Source organism: Numida meleagris, chromosome 8 (assembly GCF_002078875.1).
Source record: "Numida meleagris isolate 19003 breed g44 Domestic line chromosome 8, NumMel1.0, whole genome shotgun sequence".
NCBI lineage: Eukaryota > Metazoa > Chordata > Aves > Galliformes > Numididae > Numida > Numida meleagris.
The window spans coordinates 3969782-3996902 of record NC_034416.1 but is presented as its reverse complement, the minus strand read 5'-3'; the positions used below and the strand labels follow the sequence as shown (position 1 = coordinate 3996902).

Sequence of the window (27121 nt, the reverse complement as noted above, 5' to 3'; positions counted from 1 at the left end):
CAGGGTGCAGAATTAGATAACAAGGGCCACTTGGGCAGGGAGAGCCCTCCATGCCCGCAGCCCTCGGTTCCAGCAGGGCAGGCAGCACCTCCAGCGCCGCAGCTGGGCCGGGGGGAGCACAGGAACCACGCTGACACCCGGTGAGTGTCTGCTGGGCAGTGCAGATCCTCTCCTACGTCTCTCCTTGGCGTTTTAATTGATTCAGTGTTTTCCCAGCGGAGCGCTCCGTACGGGCGTTTGATAAAATCAGCTGCAGATGATGCTGCCGCTCATTACTTGCAGGCTCAAGGCAGGTAGATGATTAAGTGACATTTTTACTGTGTGAGCAGTTGTAACAAGGGAAATTATCCGCCTGGATGCGAGACAACGACTTGGCTCCTGCCGCACCTGCTGGCAGCGAACCCACCCGGTGACTTTGCTCTGCTCTTGGAGCAAAGCGCATTGCTCAGCTCCAGGGCGAACCCTCGGGGCTGGAAGGATGGATCCCACGGGTGTGCAGGGAGCTGTGGGCACTCTCTGGACTCATGCAGTGCTTGGGACCCAGGGGTGCAGAACACGATGGCATTTTGGGGCTATGGATAGGGTGAGCTTCACTCCCTGTCTCCGTCCATCTGCACGCTTGGGCGTATTGCTCCAAGGAATGTCACTAATGGCAGAGTGAGAAGCGGGGGAAATGAGTGCAAATCTCTTACTCCACTGTAGTTCAAATTTGAAATTTGCTGCCTTTGGATTTTGGGTATAACCCAACCAATGGCTGCCAGAAAAGGCTGCCACAGCTTTTCGCTGGGCTTCCATGGCTTTAAGTCCCTCTGCCACAACTCCTTGTTGGTAAAGAAACATTATTCTTGTGGGAAATCATTGTCAAGATGACGGACCCCTCTGTGAAGGCAGACCCAGGGAAGAGCAGTAATGCTGTCTTCTAATTTGGCTCAAAATCTTCAAGCACTGCCCGCTCTTAACGGATCCCTAAATGCCTCCTGTTTGGCACCACGCATAACTCTGTGCTAATGGCATGTCTGACAGTATCTGTGTGCTACCTGGAGCAGCAAAAACAGCCATGCTGCAATGAAATACGCGCAGCAGCTTTGGAGATGAATGCAAGATATGCTCGAGTGCTTTTTAGGCAACTGTTGGACCATAAACATAATATAGATTGCAACAGCGTGGAGAGAGGAGCGCTTCAAATGATGGCCTTTGTGTTTTGCATTTCTGTCTCAATGATTCCTAAAGCAACACTGTACCAGAAACCCAAACTGTTGCGAGAACATTGCAAATCCATCAGGGAGCTGCAAACTGGTGCAGAGCACACAGAGCCGTGCAGCTCACGTGGCTGCATGTCACTGAAGGAGTGCAGAGCGATGCGAGCAGGGACAGGATGGGTCACAGCGTGCTCTGCCCCGCTGACACGAGGCAGTGGGGAGCGCAGTGACATTTTTGCCTTCCTCCAAGTTCCTGCAGATTGGGACGTTTTGCTAATGGGAGCATTGCCAGCCGTGCTGCTGGGGCACATCCAACCTGTAACAAACAGCACAGCGTGCAGCCAGCAACCATTAAGCATCGAGACACGCTGCACGTTGCAGCTCCTTCACCTCATCCCCAGCCGCACTCCAACACCCTCTCCCGGGCGGGCACGTCCTTCCCACAAGCACACAGGTTGCGCTCGGCATTTTTCGTCCCTTTCCAAAAATCCCGAGTGAGACAGAGCTGCCAGCGAGACGCTGCTGCTCGTTTGAGTCTGCGTTTTTCACTGGGAATCTTACAGAGGTTTTTTTTCTTTTTCTTTTTTTTTCTTTTTTTGTCTCCTCCTTGCTCCCTCCTGCTCTTTCTGCACCGCAGCAGCACGGGCTGCCCTTCGGGCCGGGTTGCGCAGGTGGGAGCGCCCCGCGCAAAGAAGCCAATGGGCTCCGGGGCGGTGCCGCGCTCGGGGGAAGTTTTGCCGGTACCGGGGCGGGCTCCAATCAGCGCGGGGCGCGGTTCGGCGGGGGCCAATGGGCGCGCGGCGGGGCCGCTCCCGGTGCTCGGGGCCGGGCTCCGGTCCGCGCTGCCCCGCTGCCGGGCGGCGGCGCGTAGGGTAGCGCCTGGGCGCCCCGGGAGGATGTCGGGGAGCGGCGGAGCGTTGCCGCTGTCGGTGCTGTTGCTGCTGCTCCTGGCTGCCCCGGGGCTCTCCCAACCGGCGGGGGAAGCCGCCTGCCGCCCGGTCCGAGCCGCTTTCCAGGTGCTGCAGCCCGGAGCCAAGTGGGTGCCCGAGAGCCCCGTGCCAGGTGAGGTCACCTGCTGTGTCCGCGGCCGCTGCGCCGTGGGGTGGTGGGCAATAGGGTCGAGCCGTCGGGTTTCGGCTCCCGGAGTGCGCCGTGGGCACCGCGCGCGTCCCCCGAAGTTCGGGGGCAGCCGTGGAAGCGCCGCGGTCCCGTCGCGGGGAGCAGCTCCGCTCTGTTTGAAGGCATCGGCGAGAGAACGGAGTTCCTTGCTTTCGAAGGGCGTTTTTTCAGCTTTTCGGGAACCGGGAAGCATCGCTTTCCCCAGGTGAGCTGAGATGGTTGGGCTGGGGGAGCTCCGCCTGCGGCAGCCCGGTGCCGTGGTGCTGGGATGCTGCCCTGCCCGGCTTGGGGCTAAGTGAGAGCGAGAGGAGAGCAGGGGCAGACGGGCGCGGAGCTGCGGGAAGGAGCTGCTCCCAGCGCAGCCGGTGCCGCACCGCCGAGGCACTGAGCGGTTCCGCTGCAGCGCGGGGGGACGGGAGAAAAGAGGGGGACGAGGTGGCACCGCTCCAGCTGTGTCTGCGGGAGCCCATCCGCAATCCTTGTGGCTGTAGCGATGCCACCAGCTGCCAGAGCTAGAGGGAGCGCTGAGAAACGAGGGCTTCCCCTCGCTCCTTCCTGTCTTTACAGCTCCTTCTTACGGGTCTGGGCTCTTTCCCCAGCGCTCCCAAAGCAGCGGCTCTCTCCCTGCTTCCCTCGGTCCCTGGTATCAGGGAGGGAGGAGCGCTGGGAACAGCTCGGGGCGAGGTGTTTGCACGGAGAGCTGCGGGGAGGGGAGGGAGCTGCCCTTATCACCATTAAAACGCTGCGTTCTGCTGTCTGTAATCAAATGTTTTCCCCTGCTGCTGTGGAATGTTTGCTTTGATCTCCGGGTAATCCCAGAGCTCGTTTTTACAGGGAATGTGCGGGGTGGAGTTCGGCTTCTGGAATGCTGCGGTGCTCCCCAGGAGCCCCCACTGCCACCCCGGTTTTTGGGGAGCAAGGAGTTCCCCCTCCACCTTCACAGCCCATGGGCAGTGCAGCCATGCCTGCTTCCAGAGTGCTGCCAGCTTGTTGCAGTGATAAAGTTCCTCCGTATCAAAGCGAAAGTGGGTTTTACATTTGCTGAAGTACATAAACTTGATCATAATTAAAGCAATGACTGCTCGCTGATACCTTGGGTCTGGTCCATCTTGCATGAGTCTGTGCAGTAATTACACTTCAGAGCGCTCGCTTCTCCTGCAAGCAGCTGCATCAATCTCAGTAATGGGGGAACATCACTCAAGCACTATTTTCCAGGCTTCTGTTTATTGCTTTATTCCTTTCATACATCTGTCAATTAAAAAAGAAGTTTTGGAGTTCCTGGTCACAAATCACCGTGGAATCAGTTCTGAGATCCTTTGCCCACAGATCACATCAGCCTGTGGAAACTGAGGGCTTATACAGCGTATTTAAAATGTGGATTTGGTTTAGTTTCTGAGCACAGAAGGAAAATCACGACTTCCAAGGAGCCCCATCTTGCATCGTGAGCAGCTGCGGCTGAGGAGGAAGCAGAGGAAATGTTGCAGAGTTGCAGTGTACACAGGAGAAATGCCACTGGGATGTGTTTTAAGATCAGTGCGTGTGGGTGGGGGACGTCAGCACAGCGCTCCCATAGGGCAGCCTGGTCCTGCCAGCTCGCTGCTTCTAATTAAAATAATAAAATAAAAAAGAAGAAACCAACAAAAACCCTGAGCACCTCTGATAAATGCAAGGGAAGCGTCGTGCTGTTTCATGACTGGTACCAATGCTATGGGAGTAATTCCAGCTGAAGGCATGCGTTAGGCTGTGTGCTCTGCTCCAGCACTGCAGCTGCTGGCCTGGGTTCTGCAGCTCAGGGCCGTGCTGTCCCCTTGGCCATTTGCATTGCTCTGTGTTCCCAGTGCTGCTCTGGCTGTGGGGCTGCTGCCTGTGGGTTCCCTCAGCCTGTGGGTGGATAACTTCCCATGCACGCTGTGTGTCCCTGCTCCAAAGCTGATTTTTTTGGGCTGCCCCCCTGTAGTCCCCTGGTTTTGGGGTCTGGGCTGGTGACCCCCCCGTGTGGGATGGCTGGGGGCTGCCACCCGGAATGTGCCTCAGCAGGAATGCCCACGACTGGGTCTGTTTCCTCCTCCCATGGTGCGGTTTGGTTCCCAGCTTTTTGGCCGTTCTCTTTGGAGGAAGCAACCACAGATCTCCCTGTGAAAACAGAGGTGACGAACCTTTTGCTTCTCCTTTGGGTTGTAACACTGTACAACAGGCTGACCCAAATTGTTGGGCTCTCTTCTCTTTTTCCTCTTCCTAATTTTGGAAGCTGCTGTGTGCCAGGGCCCAGCTTTAGGAGCATGGATCCCAGTGATTCCAGCCAGACGTGGGGCTCCTGTTGTGCCCCTCTGCTTTCATTCTGCTCCTCCTGAGTGGGACTAATGGTCCCCTCCCCATGCAGCTTTCCCATTCAGCTTTAACATATTAGCTTACCAGATAATTGAGTTTTCTGTTCTTAATTATTTCAGGCCTGCAAGTTGCTCTCTTGATAGTTAAGAGCAGGAGCAGAACCCTAAAATTTAGTAACCTCCTCAGGCAGTGCTTTTATAGTGAGATCATTAATTTTTTTTTTTCCAAGGGTTAATTTTAACAACATCCTGAATAGAAAGTCTTTGGCATGACTGTAGGGCTTGTGCATGTGACTGTAACAAATGTGTACGGTACACATGAATTAATTCCATATTGTTGATGTTGGAGTGCTTGATGCATTTTCCTTCCAGTGGGAGGAAGCTCTCACATGGCACAACCTCTCTATTCTCTCCATAACCTCTCATTTTAAAAGAAGTGTTGCTACGGAGTGGTTATAGCAGTGAGGAACTCACCTGGCCGTTGCAAGGCTTCAGGAAGCACCCATTTCACAGGCCTTGAGAAAGATGGAGTAGAACAATTAAGCAGTAATAAATATCTCCCTGTTGAACCCATACTGTTCTGACTTTGATCACCTATTGAACAGGGTTGGCTTATATTTTGTCTCTCTTTAATTGGGTTCTGAGCAGCCACGTCTCCTTTCCTCCCCAGTGCTGGGCATTAAAAATGGGTGACAGATGCTTGATTGGTTGTGTCAGTTAAAAGCAGAAGGCAGCAACATTCCTATGGGCGCATTATGGAATAGCCCCAGTGCTCCCAGCACAGAGCGTGGCTTCACCAGGGACCTGGCATTCACAAGGGGCTGGTTCTTATTTAGGCAGCACCTGGGGGAACGTTAATTTGATGTAAGCTGTTGGATCTGGCAGGGAAGCGCACAGCTTGGCTCTACCTGGTGGCAGGGCTGGAACTGTCCAGGAGTGCCGAAAATCCACATGGACTCCTTCACCAGCCCTAAGACACTCACAGCCGCCTGCAGATGATCGCTGCGCTTCTTTTCTTCTTCTTTTTTTTTTTTTTTTGACATTTAATCCACTGAAATGATTTCCATGGCTGCTGTACTAACCACCTATCTGCGGGAGTAATTGTACATCAAAGTCAAATGTAACGCTTGAAATTCGCCCCGCTACAAATTTCCCGTGTCGGAAGGAGGAGGAAGAGTCAGGGTGCTCCTGAAATTGGTTCTGTCAGCCAGGAGCGCTTCCAGAATCAGCGGAGCATTTACACTGCTGCTCCCCAAGATGGCATAAATGGCACAGGGCTGGTGCAGGGCTCGACGGGCACAGGGGATAAAACCTGTTGGAGTAATGCGTGGGGTCTTTTCTTTCCGAAAATGAAATTGTAATGATCTACAGCAAATGGAAGAGGTCATTTGCAAAGGCTGACAGTGGTATTAGGAGATGTAATGGCTTGAAACTTCAAGAAAAAGGGGTGTGTGTAGGTTGGGAGATAAAAGCAATCTTAACGGCAAGGGCCATTAAGCAGCGGAATGGGCTCCGCTACCGCACGGCACAGCCATCGCGGAGGTGTTCGGGTTGGATACAGCACTGGAGGGGTGGGCTGTGAGGCAGGGGCAGGATTTGGTGCCTCATGGGACTGTGGGCACTGTGCCATGTGGTTCATGTAGCCCGCATCCCAGCTGGCTGTCCCTCACGGCTGATAGGACCCGTCCCGCCTGCCCTGACCTGCTGTGGTCCCCGAGACGCTTCTGGTCGCTGGTGTCAGTTGCCCATCTCTGCAAAAGCGTTTTAAGCTGTCAGAGTCAATTCCCAGGCTCTCTCTCCTCCTCCCCCACGATTGCCCTGCTGCTGCGTGTCTGTCTTTTGACTTACTTCACAAAAATAAAAATCCATTTAAGGGGCGAAATTGGCTTAATTGCGAACAAGAAGGATGGGAGGTGAGCGGTGACCTTGATGCTTCCTATCCCCGGCTCTCGCTTGCACAGATCTCTTAATTGCCAACTCTCTGATTTCCTATATTGGTATTTCCATTAATCACAGAAAGCTTTTTTTCTTCTAATTTGAAGCGTGTCCTAATATAATAAATGTAGGAGGAAATAAGCCTTGTATTAACAAGAAATTCATGGCTGTATTGTAGTGTTAAAGGGACCACGCGAAGTCTTTTTGCGGTGTAAATTGACTCAAATACCTCTTTAACTCACTGCTCTGTAACCGCTTCTTTCATTAGTGCAGTGCCTTGCTGCTACACGATTTGATGGGCTCTTCTTTTTCCGACGTGGGAAATACCTGTCACCCCCAACCACTGAGGTTCACTCTCTGGCTGCCAGCAGGGCTGGCTCTCTCCTGCAGCTCTACCACGAAACCTGTGCTGCGTGCTCTGTTCTGCAGAAGGGGAAGCTGAGGCCGTGGTTGGGATGGCACTGTGCCTCCCAGCGTGGGCCCAGAGCCCCTCTGCCCCTTTACCACACATTGCTTTGCTGCAGGGCTGGTGCTGGTGTAAGCTCCTCTCCACGTTGCAGACAAAGGGTTTTGTGTCTTTCTCTCCTCCTCCCCAGAAGGCTGTGTTATGGGGAGGGATGGGGTTCTGCCGCCAGCGCTGACAGCTGCTGCTTCTCTTGGCACAGTGCATGACTCTTCTTCAGCAGGTACACGATTGAACTGACATTAATATTAATCCTCCTCTTCTAAAGTACACCGGAAAAGTGGCTTTTGACACTTTCTAGTAATTAGTCAGAGAGAATGTGGTAAAAGACTTAAGGAAGGAGAAAGAAGCCTGGAAGGATGCATAATCCTCCCAGAGCAAAGATGGAAATTACCCAACTTGCTCAGCTCCTTTTATTAAGGCAAAAAATTTGTAGTGAGGGGGAGGACAGCAAGAGCTGAGGGGCTCTGGGGGCACTCAGCCCCACCTGGGCTGTCTGTCACATAAGACAGACACCTAAAGCTGTTTTTGGGCAGCTCTGAGCCTCGTGGGGAGCTCTGGCATGCCTGGAGTTCTGTGACTGAAGTGGTAGTGACTGATATGAAAGCATCCTGCTGCCATCTAGCCCCAGGTAGCTGTGCCTTGGTGGTGTTTTTATGGAGGTGTTGCTGCTGTTGGAGTTTGTAATAGTTGCATTGAATGAGATGGGTTTTGCATGCTGAGGGCTTTTATTTTTCTCTGATATGAGCTTGTTATCCTGTTTGTGTTTGCTACTGAAAATTGATTGAGAATGGAACTTCTTATTGCTGCCGCTTCCAGCTCATTGGCTCTACCTTCTCCTGTTGTCTGAACAACAAATGCTTTTCTTTCCCCTAGATTGTATTGATGATGATTTCTAAAATATAAACAGACATTGCCTCCCACCTCCACAAGTGAGAGATCTGGGAGAGCTTTTGGGAATGCTAACCCCTGCAAAGTGCTTCGCTGCCCAGTGCTTTGAGTGCAGCCTGGGGTGCTGGAGCAAGCCATGTTCCCTCTGTTGCTGTGTGTTTTTGTTCAGTGCTGGTGAGTGGGCAGAGGTGCTACACCCATGGCACATGGTTGCACATCAGCCTTTGGCAGCACTTGGTGTGCCACGGGGGCTGTCCCTGTGCAGTGGGATTGGCGCAAGTGGAGCAATGAGCCATGGCTTTACCCTTGGCAGTGGAGGAAGGATTGGATGGGGAAATGGGTGAGAGGCTCAGGAGGTGTGTATGCCTTGGAAGTTTGCATTTAAAAAAAAAACAAAAAAAACCAATGCAAATAATTATTATTTTGGCTTCCTATTGTTATTGTGGATGCACAAAGATGGAGATCACAGATGAATAACAGTTACTTGTCTTAAGCTAGTTGTATAAGTCTATGCAAACGATGAGCACAGCTTGTGTGTTGCTCTATTCACTGTAAACCCACAGCTTCAAGCCCTGGCTCCTTCGCCCACCTGCCCCTCCCCGAGGCTCTCACAGCACTCAGGAGGCAGCAGGGCGCTGCTCCATGTTGCTCAGCACCACTCTCCTAGGGATGCAGTGTGCAGAAGATGCAGCAAGCATCGTGTTGACACGTGTGCACAGCAAGCTCTCGGGGCTATTGCTCAGCAGTCCTGGCTCTGCCTTATCGCTCTTCCCCTTTGGCCAAGCTGCTTGCTCAGGACAAATTCCAGAAACATCATCAAACAGTAATTGCAGCAATTAAAACGCATGTGGTTGGTTTCCTCTCTGCTTGCAGCAATCCCACCTCCTAAGGCAAGTTCCCTGCCCTTGTCTGTCTGCAGGGTTGGACCTGCAGGTATGCATCCCCAAGGGCTCCACGTGCTGCTCGAGGAGGATGGAGGAGAAGTACCAGGCGGTGGCCAGGCAGAACATGGAGCAGCTCCTGCAGTCCGCCAGCATGGAGCTGAAGTTCCTCGTCATCCAGAACGCCGCTGTCTTCCAAGGTGAGCACTGGGGGGGTCTGGGTGTGTGATAAGGTGATGTTTTGACTTTGAAGCAAAACTGGGCTCTGACAAATATGTTCTATTCTAGATACATGCCAGTTTGCAATACTGAGATCTGCAATAATTATTTGAGGGACTTTATGCAAGCAAAACTTATTCCATCTGTGGTTAATGTGCAGTGAAATCTTTGCTTGTTTGCTGAGTGCTCTCCTGTGGGGGTTCCATCCTTCTATATTAACAGCACTTTTGCTTGTACTTAAACAAAAAATGTCATGAGCAATGAAGCATTTCCTCCTTCACAATATTTTTGTAGAATAATCAGACTTTTTTTGTTCATGTCTCAAGAACGGCAAGATCCAAAGCCTACTGAAGTCTGCAGGGTCATGGCAAAGCAAGGGGGAGTGACACACTCTGCTATATGGGTCATGCTGCTGGTCCTTGAGAGGGTTGACTCTCTTGCTCTGATTTTTATTATTGCTTTTACTGTGATTTCCACCCTGGCCATGATAGACCCTTTGCTGTGCAAGGACTGTTCTGGAAAGCCTTGTTTGTCTGCAGTGCCATTCTTCTTGGTGGTGGTGGGGAAAAGCATTTAATAGCAGAATTCCTGCTAACAGAAGGGTCACAACTAATGATAATATATTTTACAATCCCATTGTAGAAGAGGAATTTCTAACTGGCACCCATGTGCTCACTTCAATTACATCATATCAAGTGTTTTGAACTTGGAAGGGGATGACTCATTAGACTTAAAATTGTGCACTTCTCTTAGCTTTAAATGTAAAAGCTTCAAGTCTGTCGGATGCTTTTTTTAAAAAAAATTGAAATAATAGTTGGGTCTTTAGCTGCTTGTTTGCATTTTGACAGCTGTGCCAGAGCTTTAGGAATGGTCTGGCCTCAAGACATGGCAGTTGGATGCTAAGCTTCTTGGTGCTGCTCGCGGTACGGGACAGATCTCTGTTGTGGGCTTCAGGATCTGGGGCTGTGAGAACAGAGGGTCTCCAAGCAGTGCCAGCCCTCAGCAAGGGGAGTTCTCCCAGCTTTTCCTGCTCTGGGTATGGGTAATTGCACCGCTGTCTGAAGTGATGTGTTGGTATGGAAACGTATCCCAACCGCTCCTATTAAACATGAACATAAAACCTGTCAGAGTTCATTTTAATATTTTTAGCCCGGCATCCAAAGGGACTGCTGGTCTGACAAGCAAAATCTCACCCAGATGTTATTATTTTGCACTAAATTTAATTTCTTCCTGCTGAAGCTAGAGCTGTTTCTCCACTGATAAAGATCAAGGGAAATTGTCTGGCATTTACCGAAGACCTCATCCAGGCCTATCTGTTACAGTGTTCACTTAGCAAAGATTATTAGATTATTAGTTTTAGACCCTTGGGCTTTCTCTTTATTGCGGTTAAGAAGAAAAGATCCCAACAAAAAACCCCTTCCTTCACTAAATGTAAATGATACAATTAGCGCCTGGTTTAATCTTAGAGGCACTTCTTTAAATTATGAAGATGATTTAAGTAATGGTTTAATCCTTTGGAAACTTGCTGAGTTTGACAGTGTTACAATTGATTGTAGCCTCTGCTGCAGTTAAATCTCACTGCAGATGTCTCCGTGGGCAGTTTCCCTTTGCTGCCGTGCAGTGTAACCGTGCTGCTACCTGCCCATGTGCACACCTCTTGGCTCAGGTTCTCAGCCCATGGCAGCTCCAGCTGAGCTGCTTCAGACCCGAACTTGCTCTCGTATCTTCCTGACAGTGACATTTAATGTTGCTCTGGGCTTTTCATCCCAGCTAAGTGGGGAATTGGTGCAACTCGCTTGCAAGCAGTGAGAGCCGTGCCCATCCTAACATTGCTCCCCATTCTTTCTCCCTACTTTAGATCCTGGTTTTTCAGTTGGGTGGGCTTAGGGCTCTGCCACCACCTCTGCATATTTTTCTACTAAAATGACAAAAAAGCCCTCAACAAACACTACTCATTTTCTAAATACTCAGTGTATTACAGTTAAATATACAGACTATTACAGTTTTGTGTGAGGAAAACACCAGGATTCCTTCTTGCTCTCTTCTTCCCCATGCACACTCAGGAGCTCTGCCCACGGGTGGGGAGCAGTGGGCTGCATGCACATGCGTCTGTTGTCTGCTGCCCATGCTTAGGAATAAGTGCTCACTTGTTGCGGTATGCAGGATGAGAATCTGTTGTGCTGTGCATAACAGAAAATGAAAGCTATAGCAGCTGCTCAGTGTTACATTCACAGTGCATTCCTCCTAGTTCTTCCTCCATGGAGAAAAGAACTCTTTTGAAGAAGGTAAAGAGTGTGGCACTGTTGAGCACAGAAGGACCTCCCAAGGAAAAGGAGATCTGCACCCATTGCACTGTGTAGGACTGCTGGCGATGTCCCCATCAAGCAAGCCTGACACCTCTGTTGGGGACCCAAGCGGAGCTTGCAGGGGCTACAGAGATTGGAGGGGCTTTTGGGATGCTTGTTTCAGGGCAGTTTCTAGGCAGACTGCACAAGTCAATATGTCCAAACCTGCTGGCATCTGTATGGTTGTCTCTTATTCATGGATTCTCGGTTGTCCTGATAGAGCAGTGGCATGAGAAGGACTTCAGTTCCTCTCCCCTCTTGTGCTGCGGGAGGAGAAAGGCAGAGCTGTAATTCTTGGTCCTACCAGGCAGCTCTGCAGGCTGTAAATCCTCCGTTAGGCATAAATGCAGCCATTCTGGTTATTTATAGTTATTTACGCTATCCATTCATATCTGTCAGGAATGAAGGCGGTTTTGACGTTGCAAGCTTCTATCAGGTTATCTTTAATCAGTTTAGAGGCACCTAAGCCACAAATATATCAAATAGCCAATCCTAATGTCGGAGTCCTCGAACGCATGACTGAATTATTTATTTTGTTATGATGAAAATGTCTGGGCTTTATTGAGTTTTCTTTGAAGAACTTGATTCTTCTTGAAGTCTGGAAGATAAAAGATCAGCGATTGTCTCTCCAAGTTTCTTATTCTGAATCCTTCATGGCTTTTCATTTTTCACGAGCTGCTGTTACTACTTTAGAGTCAAGGTGTGGGAACCGAGGTTTTTCTTCTCTTAAAGAGGTATAAGTATATATATAAGAAAAACCTTTTTATCTTTACTAATTATGCCTTTTGTTTGTGTAAATCCAGAATGTATGCAGCATCGATTAAGTGTGAAGAGACGGGCTGTGTGGTGGGAGCTGCTGCATGCAGATCACCAAGAAGGGTCCTCTGCTAGCAGTGCTGCTGAGCAGAGCTCTTGTCATCTCATTTGGAACAGAATCACAGAATCATTAGGATTGGAAAAGATTGCTAAGTTCACCAACCCCAGTCCACTCCCACCGTGCCCATAATCTCAGTGCCTCATCCCCACAGCTCTGGAACACCTCCAGGGACGGTGACCCTGCCATTCCATGGGCAACTGTGCCAGTGCCTCTTCTCTCTTTTGGAGAAGAAATTTCCCCTAATATCCAGCCTGAACCTCTCCTGAACAGTTTAATATGTGTTTTAAACCTATTCAATCTGACAGTGCAGGAGGGCTGTTTGAGGTTCTTTGAAGAGCCTTGAATGGGCTTTAGCATCACGCTAAATAGGGAGGAGATTATATGGAGCTAGGAGAACAAGCCTCCATCCTGAAAAATTAATAACTTCTAAATGCATAAGCAGCAGTGGGGTGCTGGGGGCTGGGAAGTCCTGGAGCTGAACCAGCCCTGCACAGGAAGGGTCTGCCCTGGAGACGGTGTGGTCCAAGTGTGCTGCAGTCATGGTGTGTGCATGGGATCTGATGTCCATCTGAGTAGGAACATGTAGATGTGATGCAGTCATGGTGTGTGCATGGGATCTGATGTCCATCTGAGTAGGAACATGTAGATGTGATACTTAGGGACATGGTTTCATGGGCAATACTGTTGAACAGTTGGACTAGATGATCTCAGAGGTCTTTTCCAACCTTAATGATTCTATGATCCTGTGATTCTATGAGGTAGGATTGGGCCATTGGCCAGGCCTTGTGCACTGATTCTCTAGTGCAGGAGAAAAGGCGTTATGGCAAATGGAATAAATGTAAAAAAGATTCTCAGCAGTAGTCCCATGTGACATGTGTGAGGGGTCAGCTTGGTGGCTTGAGGTGTGTTGTGTAATGCTGACTCTTGCTTGTGGGCCGGTAAAATGTTCATCTGATGTTCTAGAGGGGACTTAGAGTGGATTCATTTTTGGGAGAGAATATTAAAACTGTAATTAATCTTTACAAATCAATAAGCATCACAAATAGATCTCTGTACCATCTGATATTTCCTCTTCCTTTTTAGTTCTTTGCTCAATGATATCTCGATGCATAGATGCAAAGAAGGATGCAGTGACATTTTTTCTCTTCAAAAACTTTTTGCTTTATTGTGCATTTAAAAAAATAAATTTTTATTTTTCATTAATTTATATTTAAAATAGCAGTTGTCTGGCTGGATCATTCCAGGCCAGTTTTCTGCCTTTGGCAACAGTTCCTGCCAGATGCTTTGGAAGCCCAAAGTTTGCAGTGGGAAACGATGATGTTATGTTTCCCAGGCTGATACCAGCATTATAAACTAATGATTACAGGTAGGTGGAAAGAGCTGTCTGCGTAATGAGAGATCTCCAGTTGTCGGTATTGGTCTATGGAGGTAATGTTTCCTTTCAAATAACCAGAACTTACTGTTCATAAATCACAGTTAATCTGTTTACTACACTAGCACATGAGGCTGGGAGTCTGAAGTGTGCCATAATGCTTAGCTTTAGGAGCACAGCGGTAATAGGAACAGCCATTTCAAATGATTTGAAATTGGGGGATCAGCAAAATGCAGAAGTTTGTGGAGGCTCTGGGCATTAAAAATGACTGCTGAGGATTGATGAGTTTCTTTAACAAATTGTAAAATCCATCATGCAGGAGTTAGGGCATGAAACTGCCCTCCTGAGCCGCATAAACCATGGGTTTGGAAGTACTGTGTGACAGTGCATGCTGCCGGGAAGGGAGGTTTGGAAAGCTGCTTGGATTTGCTTTTGTTTCTCCCTCTGGCTGCCGGGATTTCAAATGCCACCACGGCTCGCAGAGTTCTGGGTGTGCTGGGTAGGGTCTGCTCCCACAAGGAGATGGTGGTGCTGGGAGGGTGCAGCCTGAAGGGGACCTGGGTGGTTGCGTGTACTGTGACATTTCCCATGTCCTGTTTCTCTTTAGTTCCCCTGCAATCAAATATTGCTGATGCCCTTCCCCTCGGAGGTGAAATGAGGCTTGGAGGTTAACAGGGGGCTTTTCATGGTTGCCTATGTGCTGCTTTGGCAGATTTTAAAGATGATGCTGGGTGTCTGGGCTGGAGGGCTCACCGGTTCAGGGTGTGTGGGGGAATTCCTGCTATCTGTGAGCCTTTCTTCTGCTACGGGACACTGTTCCCTGCCAGCTCTTTGCCTGCTTTCCTGTGTCTGTGGTGCCCTGCCTCCAGAAGAGATGTGGCCCTCTTGCAAAGCATGAAATGTACAGAGTTCAGGGTTTCTGCTTCTGCAGGTCTGTCTGCTCTAATTACAGCTGGAGCTGGGAGTCTCCATCTCTGGGTAGTTCAAGTGTTAGCATTCTCTAAGGGCCTCCTAATGATATGAAGTAGTCAAATTACATCTTCCCCTTTGTAATTCCACACAGAAATGGGCACACCAGTATCTTCCATCTCTTGGCCTGTAAGGATAAATAGAGGCATTCTCATTGCACAGAGTACTCAGAATGCAAACAAACCAGTTTTCAAACTCTGGGGAGGGAAGGGGGGGGAAGAAACCTGCACCCCACAATGAAGGCAGGGACCTGTCTCTAAAGGAAACCTTTTGCTAGATGGTCATTAGCTTTACTTCTAAAGGAGCAGTAAGACACGACAGTAAGACGGCCAATGGCGCATTTCATCTGATGGCACTGAGCTCTTGCTGACACAAACTATTGATGTACTGCGGCTTCACATTCCCTCCAGGCACCTCCGGTGATGTTACTCAGGTTGACTTCACCACTGATGTGAAATCAATTTTAGCAATTTATTATCTTTCATTTTACTACAAAAGTAGGTTAATCTGTGTATTTTCTTTTCTTTTCTTTTTTTTTTTTTTTCCGAAAAGACAACACATTGCTCAGATAGTGAGGGCAGATGAGGGCTTTCTATGTGAATGGTCCATAGAAGTCTGTAAGTTCTGAACTTGCTGAAGGCACTGAGAATCCGGTTTTGAAGGTTTGGGCTTTACCCTTCAGAAGATCTAAAATGACAGGAATGTTTTAGTCTGATCTTTCAGTACTCAATAGCTTGGCATTGTCTTTATTCCTTTGGCACAGAAGAGGCACACTTCTCTGTACTCTTCCCAATATCAAAGGGCAGCAAAGAAGTGTGTGTGACACTCATAGGACATTCTGCTCCTTAGAAATGAAGCAGGTGCCTCTTGTACGAGCAGCAGGGAGACACCTGAGGGCTTGCACTGAGTTTAGACCAGTGTGTCTTTGTCTGATGCTACCTGGAGAACCCGTAACCCTGGGATGCTGTAGCTGATGCTGGTCTGAAGGGTCTTGGGAACTTACAGGCTCATACAGCAAGAGTGAGTGCTTATGTAGAGCTTGAGATACAAGCCTGAGCAGCGTGGTTGCTTGACAAGTGTGGCCAACCAAGCTGTGTTCAAAACATCTCTTTAAAAATCTCTTTAAGCATCTCTTCCTCTTAGAATTAAATCTCTGCTGCAGCTCTGCAGGTGCTGGAGGATGTGCGCTGAGCTGCGTGTGGACATCTCTGTGCACAGCAGGGGACAGGCTGTGTCCTGTCTCCCTCTAACAAAGCTGAGTTTTGAGGTTGATGGAAGAGTCTCCACCCCCATTTTCACAGAATTGCCACATGCTGAGAATGTTTTTGGCTCTATTTCGTGCTATAGACCAGATGGATGGCCAGGATGGTGAAATGACTTTTTCCTCCCTTCCCTTTCTTGTCTTTACTCTTCTCCCAGCTCTAGCACCTGGAAGTTGTGTTGGTGCTGCACAGGGGACAAGTGACAACTGGCATGTGGAAGTAAGTTCATTCCCGTGAGGTGATACATACATCAGCACATCTTCTCTGCTGGCTGAAATGTAGGGAGCGCTGCATATTTAATTTAATACTTAAAAAAAACCAATCTGAATTGGACAATAAGTGATCTGAAGTTGCACTTGGAAAAAAGGGTCACGTAAGTCTGTTGGTTAGAAAGAGAGGTTTAAAAAACCCAACCCTCTGAGACAGGGCAAAACAAACAGCAGCGCAGATCAATGGTAAATGAATTCTGTTGCTGATCAGCTCTTCCCAGATTTGTCATCTTCACGTCAGAAAATCTATGACAGAGTGTCATAAAGAAGCAATTTTAAAAGCAGTAGAGATCAGTAAGGCTGCATCTAGGATTACACTTCATGGCTTTGGAATTCACTTTGTGAAGGAAATTGATGAGTAACAGATTGTAGTCATGCAGCGTATTTGTATTGGTCAAATTCCTGTTATGATTGCAGTGAAAAACGATGTTCATTCTTTAGGGAAAGGAAATTAAATAGGCCTAGCAATCCATGTGAGGAGATGAGCTTTCACATTCTTTCCTCTTCTTTTAGTGTAAGCCTATCAGACCAACACATTCTCTTGAGTCTACCTCATAAAAAAATGAAATCAAATTGCCACTGAATTTCCAAGGAGTTATATCAAAATGACATGCATATTTTACTGCCTTTTAATTATAAAATTATTTCAGTCTGCTTCAGCCTCCCATGCAAGTGGAGACAGTCTAGCAACTGTTCTTAAATATTGGCTCATAAATTCCAAATACTTCTTTAAATGGAAGAAAATAGCATCCCACGGCAGGGTAATAATTACCACTTGTGCCGTTAAAATCTTTACTGGCTAATTTTGATGCTCAGCTTCCATCTGGATGAGACTTTTAGCAGTGTTATTTATGCCACTGCTTGTCAGGGGAGCGCTCGGTCCCTGATGTCCGACCGCATGGCTGGGATCGACCTGCTCATGAAACCCTTGGGAGTTACTGGGCACTTAGCGAGAACTCAATGGAGGTCTTTGAGATAGTCTGAGATCTTTCACTGATGGTGTGATACATTGTATCCCTCCGCTCTGTAGAAGAGGGCTGGGATGTACAGCTTGCCTTGTCCTTGGGCTATTTGTTTAGATAATGGCCTGGAAATGATATCAGTAACCCTGTATGTTGCGTTCTGCTTCCAGCAAGGAGCAGACGGTACGCTTGACATTTCAGAAAAAAGATTCATTTTCTATGGGATGTGGTTCAGAATCTACTTCTTGAACTAATAGACAGTCTAAGATCATTTTTACTAGGTTGCATGGGTTTTTACCTTGAAGATGCACTGTAAAACATGCTGCATTACTAGTATTAAATGAAAGCAAACGCTTCACCTCAAATGAGAAGGCAATCTCGGAACTGGCCAGAGGTTGAAAACCATCTATTTCTCTGCCTTGTGATGCTTAGCTGTGACATAGGCATGAAAAATAATTAGACTCACCGGTAAGTAAATATTTGAAAATGAACCACATCTTGTAGTTCCAGAGCTGGCGGAAAGTCACCTCTTCAGATCCCGCTGATCCTCCTGGATTTGGCTCAGCCAGCAGCGAGATCACAAAGCTGCACTCAGGAAGATATGTCTGAAAGTTATTGAGGTAGAAATGTCTGTGAAGACTGTGAGCAACCCAGGCAATTTGTGCCACTTCCATTTGGTTTCTTCTGTCTTTTGCATTAGAATACAGCCTTGAATTGTAGGACTGTGTGTGTTTTCCCACAAGCTTTCTTCCTTCTGTAAGGGCCCCTTAATGAGCCATCTTCTTTCTCCCCATTGTTTCAGGTCTTTTTCTAAATACTTTCAAATTACTCAAAAATTCCAGTTGTGTGAACATTTCCCTTTTGTTTTTGTGGTGCTTCATGACATACAACACTGACTAAGCATATGTTTGTTCCACAGATGGAAAACCTGAAATTCTCAAAAAGAGCACATTTATGACCTTTTTTGACTGCACTCACCACTCTGTAGCACTATGTATTCAAGATGTAGTCTTGGCTTGGGGTACAGCTTCTGTCTCTAATGCTGGCTCTGTGCAGTTTGCACCTTACAACTTCTGGAGCTGGCAAGGCTCTGGAGGAGATGTGTCCAAATTCCAAGCACTCGAGCTATGCTTCTTTTAAGTTAGCGAAAAGGAGCAGCAGTGCACCAGAATCTAGGCACTCTTTTAAAATGCAGGAGATTTCAAGGTTGAAAGCAATAACAATAATATATTTCAACTCTGACTTCTTCCCACTACCCTCCAAGCACAAGTGAGATGGATCTGGGTTCATCTCTGCAGATACAGCAAAAAAACCCAGCTCAATCACATCCCCTAAATTGTGACAGAAGAGTTCATGTTTGTAGGCTCTCACAAAATGCTGTCAGAACTCAAGTTCTGTTTCTAAGCTTGGGAAATACTTCAGCTAATTAAAGAAAAGGTCACCAGGATTTTGTACTGCCTTGTTCCCAGAAGCAGCTGAACCATTTAGGCTGAAATGAAAATTTGCCCTAAGGCAGACAAGAAGCATGCAAAGTTGCAATCCAGATGGTCAGAGCTTGGAAAAAAAAAATAGGTAAGCAGGAATAGGGTCTAAAGATCAGAAGCATTAAGCAACTGTAATACGCAGGACTACCAGCTCTGCTTGCAGTCAGTTCTAATGTTTCATCTTCATGTCTGTTGCAGAAAGCTGTTGTACTGCTCTGTAATGTGATTGTGCATTCAGAGATTTGGAGGAGACTCAAAAGCTGCAGTTCCAAGTGACTTTGCTTGCAGAACGTTGGATGGCTTTTTATCTTCTGTACCTATAACATTAGGAACATGTCACCTCCTAACAGCTAGATCTGTGTAAGCACTATCTGCTCTGTCCATTCAGACCTTCTTAGGTGTCCATGTAGCTCTTAGATGCAGACTGATTACAGGAAAAGAAATAGGTGACCATAACAAATCTTGCTAATAAACAAATCTTTGATAAGTCTTAATTTGGGACTGTTTGCTGCTGCATTCACAATGCCAGTTTCTGTTCTGGTCTTGTAACTTGCTGTGCCTTTTTGTGTATGATAGCAACAGTGTGAGTATATTAAAACGTGCAGATTTTCTTGCATGGAAGGCATTTCGTTATCAGTGTTTGAAGTATTTGGAGACTAATCCAGTGAGATAACTTAGTTTATAGTTGAAAGACATCACTCATACTAGGACTTGACTCTAAACACTGTGAGTGTGCCGAAAATATTCCGTGTTACTTAGCGTGCTTGGGAGAAATGGAACAAGAAAAGAAGGAAAAAGGATGCCTTTGTCTGTCTTTGTAGTAAGAGCTGAGCCTGTGTCACATCTCAGGAGCTGCAGAGGAAGCTGCAGGAGCCCTGGTTGAGCCCAGCATTGCCATTTTGTCAATGAAGCATTGCTCAAATCTGCAGTAACACAGCCAGCCATGGTTCACTGGGTGATAGTGGAAGAGCTGCTGGTGGGCTGGGGCAAAGCTTCATAGAAGTTGCATCAAAACTGTGCTTTTGAGATAGTCGTGGTTGGAATGGGGAGAAGGAGTACCAGGGAGCTGCATTAGTGCCAGGTTTCAGAACTACAACCAGCTGTTAGCTACACCAAGTGATGAAGGCGGGTGGTGACCTGACCCCCTTGATCTGTAGTGCTGTAAAACTCCAGTGGATGTGGCAGCGATGCTTCCTGAGGCCAATGGCTGTTGTTCCCGAGCCTTCCTGCAAGGGCTGTCCTGGCAAGGCAGAGATATATCTCCTCTTCCCTGCACATAAGTGTTTTTGTAGAGGTCTGAAAGTGCACATAACTCACTGTGATGTATTGGAAGTCTCCAAGAGGAGGGTTTGTGCCTGTGCTGGAGCTGAGGCTGCAGTAAAGCAGCAGCAGCTAAGCTGAAGGGTAAAAGGGGACAGCAGCAGGACCCTATGTGTTATCTGTGAAGGTGACCTGTACCTTGTTATGGGCTATGTGCTGAAAGGAATGTCCCGAAGGGTCCCTCTGTTGGACAGGTAGTGCTGATGGACAGCACCGGACTAAAACTTAAGGCTGCCCCCACTGCATGCATCAGTATTTAGAGAAGGGATTTAAGACTGGGGATGGAGGTGGATGGAATCTTGCTTCCCCGCTGGCCTCCAGGCTGCGTGCCCTTTTTTCCCCGTAGAGCTGTTCAGCCAGCACCCAAGGAAGGAGGACTCGGTTCCCTGCTCTCTGTACTTCAAATATTCCCTCCATGACCCGTTGGTGCCACCCCGCTCACTGCCTCCTCTGCTCTCTGCACAGCACCCGGTTTCCCCCTCCCAGGGTGAGATGGCTGAAGAGGTCATGCAGCATTAATAGGGAAGCAGATCTCTGATTTTGTTCCTGCTTATATAGTCTGACATCTCTGACGTTTCGTGAAGTGTGAAACGTTTTGGAGAAAACAACTTGGCTTTTACTGAAAAATTAATTACCTTGGCGCTTTCCCCCTTAGCGGTGGGCTTTTGTCAGAGGACAAAGGCACTAATGATGGGGGAAGGGATGAGATGGTAAAAGGACAATGGTAACATTAAAGAGAGAAAATCTACATTAAGATAAAAAGAGTTAATTAAGCGTTGATTATCAGGGAGCAATGTAAACTCTTCAGAAAGCATTACCTTCTGTGCACTTACTCTATAGAGCCAATTTATATACCTAAGTTTATCTGCTTCATAAATTAGTCTTTCCTGTAATTACAGCTAACGGACTATGACTTGCTATCCTTTTCAGTAGTATTCTTCTCCCTCTCTCAGTAATGCTCAGATGAACCTGGTACAGCAATGCACGCAGGACTTACAAGGAGGGGGAAAGCGGATGGGCTTTGTGCACTTAAAAGCTTTTGGAGATCTCATTTAGCAAAAAGGAGAAGGGGAGGTAAAATACCTCAGAGCTGTCCTGTTGGTTCTTTCTGACCCTGTAAATGGTGGTTTTCTTTCTGTCCTCCCAAAGGAAGAGCTCATCAAGGAGCTTTGGTTCAATGATAAGGAGAAGATGACGTAGGTTCTTGCTGAAGTCTGGGGTTAGGGGCAGTTGTCCACCTGGATGATGGTGATGTAGCATGGGGTTACAAATACACACACAGCCAGGGCATCATGATGAGCTTATGGAGAGCTGTGGTTTCAACATTCTGGAACAAAAAAAAGGTAGGAAGGAAGAACTGGAAATAAGAAATAAGTAGCTTTGCCTGTGTTTCTGGTGGCCCTTCAGACATAGTAGAGCATGAGAGACAATTAGGTAGTCAGCCACTATATTCAGACTTCTACCTTTTCTTCAGAAGAAATGGAACTAGAATGTGAGTTGTTAACATGGAGAAAGGGAATGCTTATTGTAACTTGAAGCTTGGTTGGCCATTAGTATTGTATTAATGTTCCACTGCTTCTAATGATACGAGGAATACTGGATGCACTTAAAAGAATGCATGTCATTAAAATGATATCTGACAACAGTTCTTTCACTGCCCGTGATGCGTTTGATCGTTAATATAGATATAATGTAAATGATCAGAAGATAAAAACTCCCTTTTTGTCTTTCTAATGTTTTCATCTGCCTATTAAACAAATTATATGGGAAAGTGAGTGATCCGTTTCTTAGTATGGTGCCGTGTCACCCACATACTTTGAAATGCTTAATAGCGTAAAATGAAGTGTTCATGGTTTGTTTATTTTCCTACTAACAATGACATTTTAGGCTGAACCGTAGTTGCTCCTTCACAGTGCAGTTGTGTTGTCCTTACTGCTTAAATGTGTTTCTTACATGTTACGGTACTGTTTTGTAGAGAATTATGTTAGGATTTTAATAAAGCTTTTAAACCTCTGTGGCATAGGGATGATTGCTCTATAGGGTTGAATTCTCCCTTACAGGAAATAGCAGCTGACTTATGCGAAATGATGTAGTTGCAGTACTTGAAGGGAGCTGACAAGCAGGAGGGGGACCGACATTTTACATGTTCTGATAGTGATAGGACAAGGGGGAATGGCTTTAAAATAAAAAAGGGGACATTTATGTTAGATGTCAGGAAGAATTTTTTTACTAAGAGGGCAATGAGGCTCTGGCACTGCTGCCCAGAGAGCTGTGCGTGCCCCATCTCTGAACGTGTTCGAGACTGGGTTGGATGGGGCCCTGGGCAGTCTGAGCTGGTGGGGTCAACCCTGCCCATGATAGAGTTTGGAAGTCAATGATCTTTAAGGTCCTCTCCAACCCAAGCCATTCTATGATTCTATGTGCCAAGGCCTGCTGTATCTTCCTGCGTGCCATCTAACTTCACAAATTCATACGTAATTTTATTACTAGAGGACTGCTAATTATTTCAAACCCAAGGTTAATGGATGATTATGATAAGGGTTATGTGATATGTTTGCAAGAACTAAATAATGAAGATTTCAGAAAGCAGTTAGCATGCCTTTGACATGCTGCCTGGGGAGGAGGCAAGAATCTTCTTTTAATTACTTAATAGCACTTTAACAAGCAAGGCAGCGTGGTAGATTGGGGGATGTTAGGAAGTGCAGGATGAGTGGTGAGTAGCATGGCGTGGTGAATAGCAAGCAGCAGTTAGGAGGTTTCCTTGCATGGAAAATGTCAGATTTTTCAAACTTGAAAATGCTGACTTGAAAGGCAGCTCCCTGTTTCTCCCAGTGCTGGATTTGCCCTTCTTGTTACAGTATTTTTGCATGCAGTTCCCTGAAGCACAGCCCTTTTCTTTTAGGAAAGAGAAATGCCATCTATTCTTGCAACACAGAGTCTTGGGCAGATATAATTGGTAGCTGTAAGGCTGGATGCCAGCACTTCCTTTTGCTTTCATTTCGGTTGCCTCTTTGAGGAAAATCTGCAGATATGTCCCTGGGTGCACAGGGCAGCTTTTGGGTTTTCTGTTTCCATTTTAATTAGGGTCACATCCACATGGAGCGAAGCATTTGCCATCCACCCTCTGCAGGCATTAACACTTCCCACTCTCAGGCAGGAATTGTCCTCTGAGAGCTGGCACTGTGTGCTGGCCCAGATAAACGGTCACGGTGAGAGCTCTCTCTCCTTTGACATTCATGGAGTACGGAGTCTGTGGGACCCAACGCTGTGTTCCCCAAGTTGGTGTGGATGCTCAGAGGGACAGGCTGATTGTCAGCTGTAGGGCTGTGCTGACGGCTCTTTGCAGTGGTAGAAAGTTGAGAGTAGAAAGTCTGCAAGCCTTATTTTTAGTATTTTTTTTCTCCGTTGTAAAATGAGTTGAGCAGTTGTTTCTGTATTGGCAGCTGGCTTGTAAATGAGCTGCTCAGTTGCCAGACCAGGAGGACATGGAAATGCCTTATAAGCACTTCTGTGTATTGTGATCATTTTAATTCACCAATATTTAGAGCCTCTTTGCATTGCTGCAAAGTAAAATAAAGCACGCTCTCTGACAGGTGCCAAGACAGACTCAGGAGGAATTGCTTCTGTGAGAATCTGAGAGAGGTGTTGGCTTTTTTTTTTTCTCTCTCTCTTTTCTTTTCTTTTCAAAAAAGGCTTTTGGGTGTTCATTTCATTGTTTAAGGTCAGATGATGTTGACTGAAATCATGCAACTAATTCTATCAACAAGCAAAGTTATTTACATAACAGATGGAATTTAATTTGGGCACTGCTTCTCCTGCATCACTCCCTGATTTGGTATTTGGGTTGCACCTGAGAAAATGATGTCCGCGTTAGGAATTTATTATGCTTACCTTGCTGGAGAGATGCTAAGCCAGGGATGTCCCTTATGGCAACTTTTTATTGGTGTTTTTATGGCCCCTGCTTTAGCTGCCATTCATCTTGCTTGGCTTTGGGTCCGGTCTTCCAGTCGCTGTGGGTCTTTGGTTAGTGAAGGGAGGCAGCCCCATCTCCCCGTGTGTGAGGGACAAAACTGCTTTCTGTATACCCCCCTCTCTGCCGAAGTCCTATCTTGACTTAGTTTTGATGCCTTCGTAAACATTTTCACTGTGTAACGCAGCAACAGTGGCACTGTGTAAAGAAGCCAGGAAAAAAATCAATTCCTGAGAGTTCTGTAGAGCTAGACAGAAAAATGCCTTGTAGCTAAAAACAGATGTTTCAGCAAAACCTGAAAAGTCACAGCCTCTATTTTTCATAAAAAAACAGGCTGTCGTCTTCCATCCTTCTGAGGGTGTCTGCAGAGCTGCCCTTGGCCAGGTCTGGATATATCTTGTATGGCTGGGGCATCCAGCAGGAGGGTTGCATGGGGGGCTGAGCTCTTTGCACACCTCCCGTGTTCCCCTCTCGCTCTGTTGGATGAATACAGTGTGAGTGATTTGGGATCTGCTCAGTCCAGGGAATGGCACAGAAACGTGTTCCCTTTTGTTGTTGTTTCCTCTGAGGGCTAAAACATGTAGCACTTGGGTGTTACTTTGAATGAGTGGAAGTGGGGCAAAGTCAATGGGGATTTACAATGAGAAATCTTTTTTGCTGTCTGTGATTGTTATTTTTTTTTTCTTACAATGGAAAATCAGATTGTTGCTTTTATGCTGGACAAATTTCTGGACTCTTAGGAAAACTTGATAAGTCTGGCTGGTACCTTTGCAGTATTGCTCCAATATGAGCATCCCTCTGTGCTTTAACATTGCTGTGTCTGCTGGAAAATTCTGTGTCCCTTTCACAAACCAGTGAAGTTTTAAGTGAAGATTCTAGTAAGTTCCAAAAAACTCGGTGCCGTGGTAGGACAGGCATTAGAGAATTGCCACTCTGTTCTTTGCAGGGCTGGTGAGCTGGTATTTCCTCACCTGTTAGGATTTCCAGGTAGATAAGATGGCAAATGGAATGAAACCAGCATTCTGCTCCCAAGAGCAAGGCTGGGATTTTTATCTCGCAGGAGACTGTTGTCTGTGGTGTTGTCTTTCTGCTGGAGCCCTCTAAGTATTTAATAGGTGCACTGGCTTCTGAGATTGCAAGAGCTTTGCCGGAAATCCATTTCATATGCTGATATCCCCTGAGGGAAAGTGATGCTCAGGTTTTAAAAAGACTGGATTCTGTTTCACCCACCTTATATTATTATTACAAATCATATTATCTTAATTAAACAGGGATCCACGTAATAAAGAATCTGTTGTGTTGGCAAAAATTAAAGATGTGCAGGAATTGTGATCGTGTTACAATAATTGGCTCGGTAGTAGCATTAATGCTTTTTCACTTCAGTTGCTCCTTGTTGATTGAACAACCTTTTCCGTAGGCTATAAATCTCTATGGCTCTACTAATAAAGAACTAAATAGCCTAATAATGTTTCCAAATGTAGCATTGCTTCACTGTTTTAGGAGAAGGCAGTTTCTCATCCAAACCAAAGTCCAAACTATGAAGTATGACTGTACTGTATCTACACTGCGACTTACAACAACGTCTTCAGTGCTCAGCTACTTCTGCAGGAGACAGGGTCAGGAATCTAAAAAACAATATAGTGACAGAAAAACGATGTTTGTTCATTTAAAGCAGGAGGTCAATTAACTGTGTTTGGACATGATGCTCTTTCTGCCAAGCCCCCAGTGCAAATTACGAGGTGCTTCAACACACGTGAGGCAGCTGTTATGCGGAATGAGGCTTTCAAACAAGTGAAGCGCTGCTTTGCGTCCTCTGTTTGCTCATATGCTGCAGGCAAAGTGCCTGGTGGGGTTGCTGGCAAACTAAGGAAGGTGGTTTTGGGGCAGGAATGCTCTGGGCGTGCAGAGATGGGTGCTTTTCTCATGGTCCTTCCTTTTGAAGTAGAGGAAACAGAAGTCATCTCCCCAGCAGGTGCATCATCCACCTGAGCAGTGATGGTGAGGCCGTAAAGGTGTTTTTCTCCCTGAAATGCTGGGTGTTCCAATTGGTGGGTAGAAGCATTTTACATATTATTTGTTTCATAGCTGGAATTGAAGATCTTATAATCATAATTAATAATATAATATAATCATGCTTTTATTTTTCTTGTAATTCTGCCCCAAATAGGACCCCCAGGGTGCTTGATGCTGCATGAAGGGACCGAGAAGTGTTTAGCCACTTGTAATTGTTTGTCGGGTTATTAAATGACAGCTGCTTGGAATCAGAGAAATGAGGTACTGACACACATAGCTACTGGTACCATTTACTTTCAGATCCCATTGACACAGCCCAGCAGCACCAAATGTAACTGTTAGCATCTTCTCTTTTAAATGGTGTTGCTTGCTGGGGCACGTTTGTCCTATGGCAGGCGTTCTTCTGCAGAGTCAGCGAGACATCTCTGGTGATGAAGTCACTTTGTGGTCTGAGAGTTTAGACGACCATAAATTATTGTGAGTTGCTGAACTGAGAATGCAGTCACCCTACAGTACAGCCCTCCTGTAGGAAACACCCTGATCTTGTAGCCCTGTGAAAAATGCCTCTTCTCAAACTTCTCTGTTCTGCAGTCTTCTTTGCAGGAAAGGGAGTGTGCAAGCCTACCAGGATCAGTTCCACACCCTGCCATGGGGCAGAGATCCTGGGAATACAAAAACCCATCTTACGCAGGGACTTCAGTAAGCAGAACCCTTTTCGTACTATTTTTCACATGAGGTTAGAGGAGAAGGAAAAAAAAAAAAAAAAAGCCAGGAGTTTGGGAGGGAGGGGAGGTTTGGGAACCTGCGAAAAGATGAGCTGAAGCAGCAATGCGCTGCGATTTGTGCTGCCGGGCATCACGGTGTGGTTTCCCCACAGCGAGCAGTGCTGCAGCCTGTTAGCGCTGCTCCTCTCTCCTTGGAGATGGGCCCCAGCTGCACTCCTTGAACTCGGGTTAATCTGCTGGGCTTCCAGCTTGTTAATGGACTGTGAAGCCCGGCTCCTGAAATCCTTCAAAAGTCTGCGTCTGACCTTTGGTGGCTTTTTTCTTTCTGCCTCTGGGATGTAGCAGCTTTCCGCCGGCTGGAGGAGGGCTGATGTTTTTGCAGGGAGCCTGTCTGAAGGTTTGAAGGCTGCGCAGCGCAGCAGTGCTGAGACTCAGAATGGGGCCGGCAGGTTTGGAGGGCTTAGAGGGATTTTATATGCTTTGTGTCGCAAGGACAAAGCGCTGGAAATGGGCTTCACC

At 47.0% G+C, this 27121-nt stretch overlaps 1 protein-coding gene across 5 annotated transcripts in view; it reads left to right on the top strand.

Moving 5' to 3' along the window:
* The window catches only part of GPC3 (glypican 3), a 115501-nt gene continuing 90414 nt past the window's right edge, over window positions 2035-27121 (top strand). For all 5 annotated transcript variants that reach the window (XR_002441612.1, XM_021406405.1, XM_021406406.1 and 2 more), the window contains exons 1-2: window positions 2035-2261; window positions 8854-9015. Coding sequence is in view for 4 of the 5 variants with exons in the window: in XM_021406405.1 (XP_021262080.1) it covers window positions 2096-2261; window positions 8854-9015 (328 nt within the window). In the remaining variant the exon portion in view is untranslated. The remainder of the gene's footprint in view (window positions 2262-8853; window positions 9016-27121) is intronic.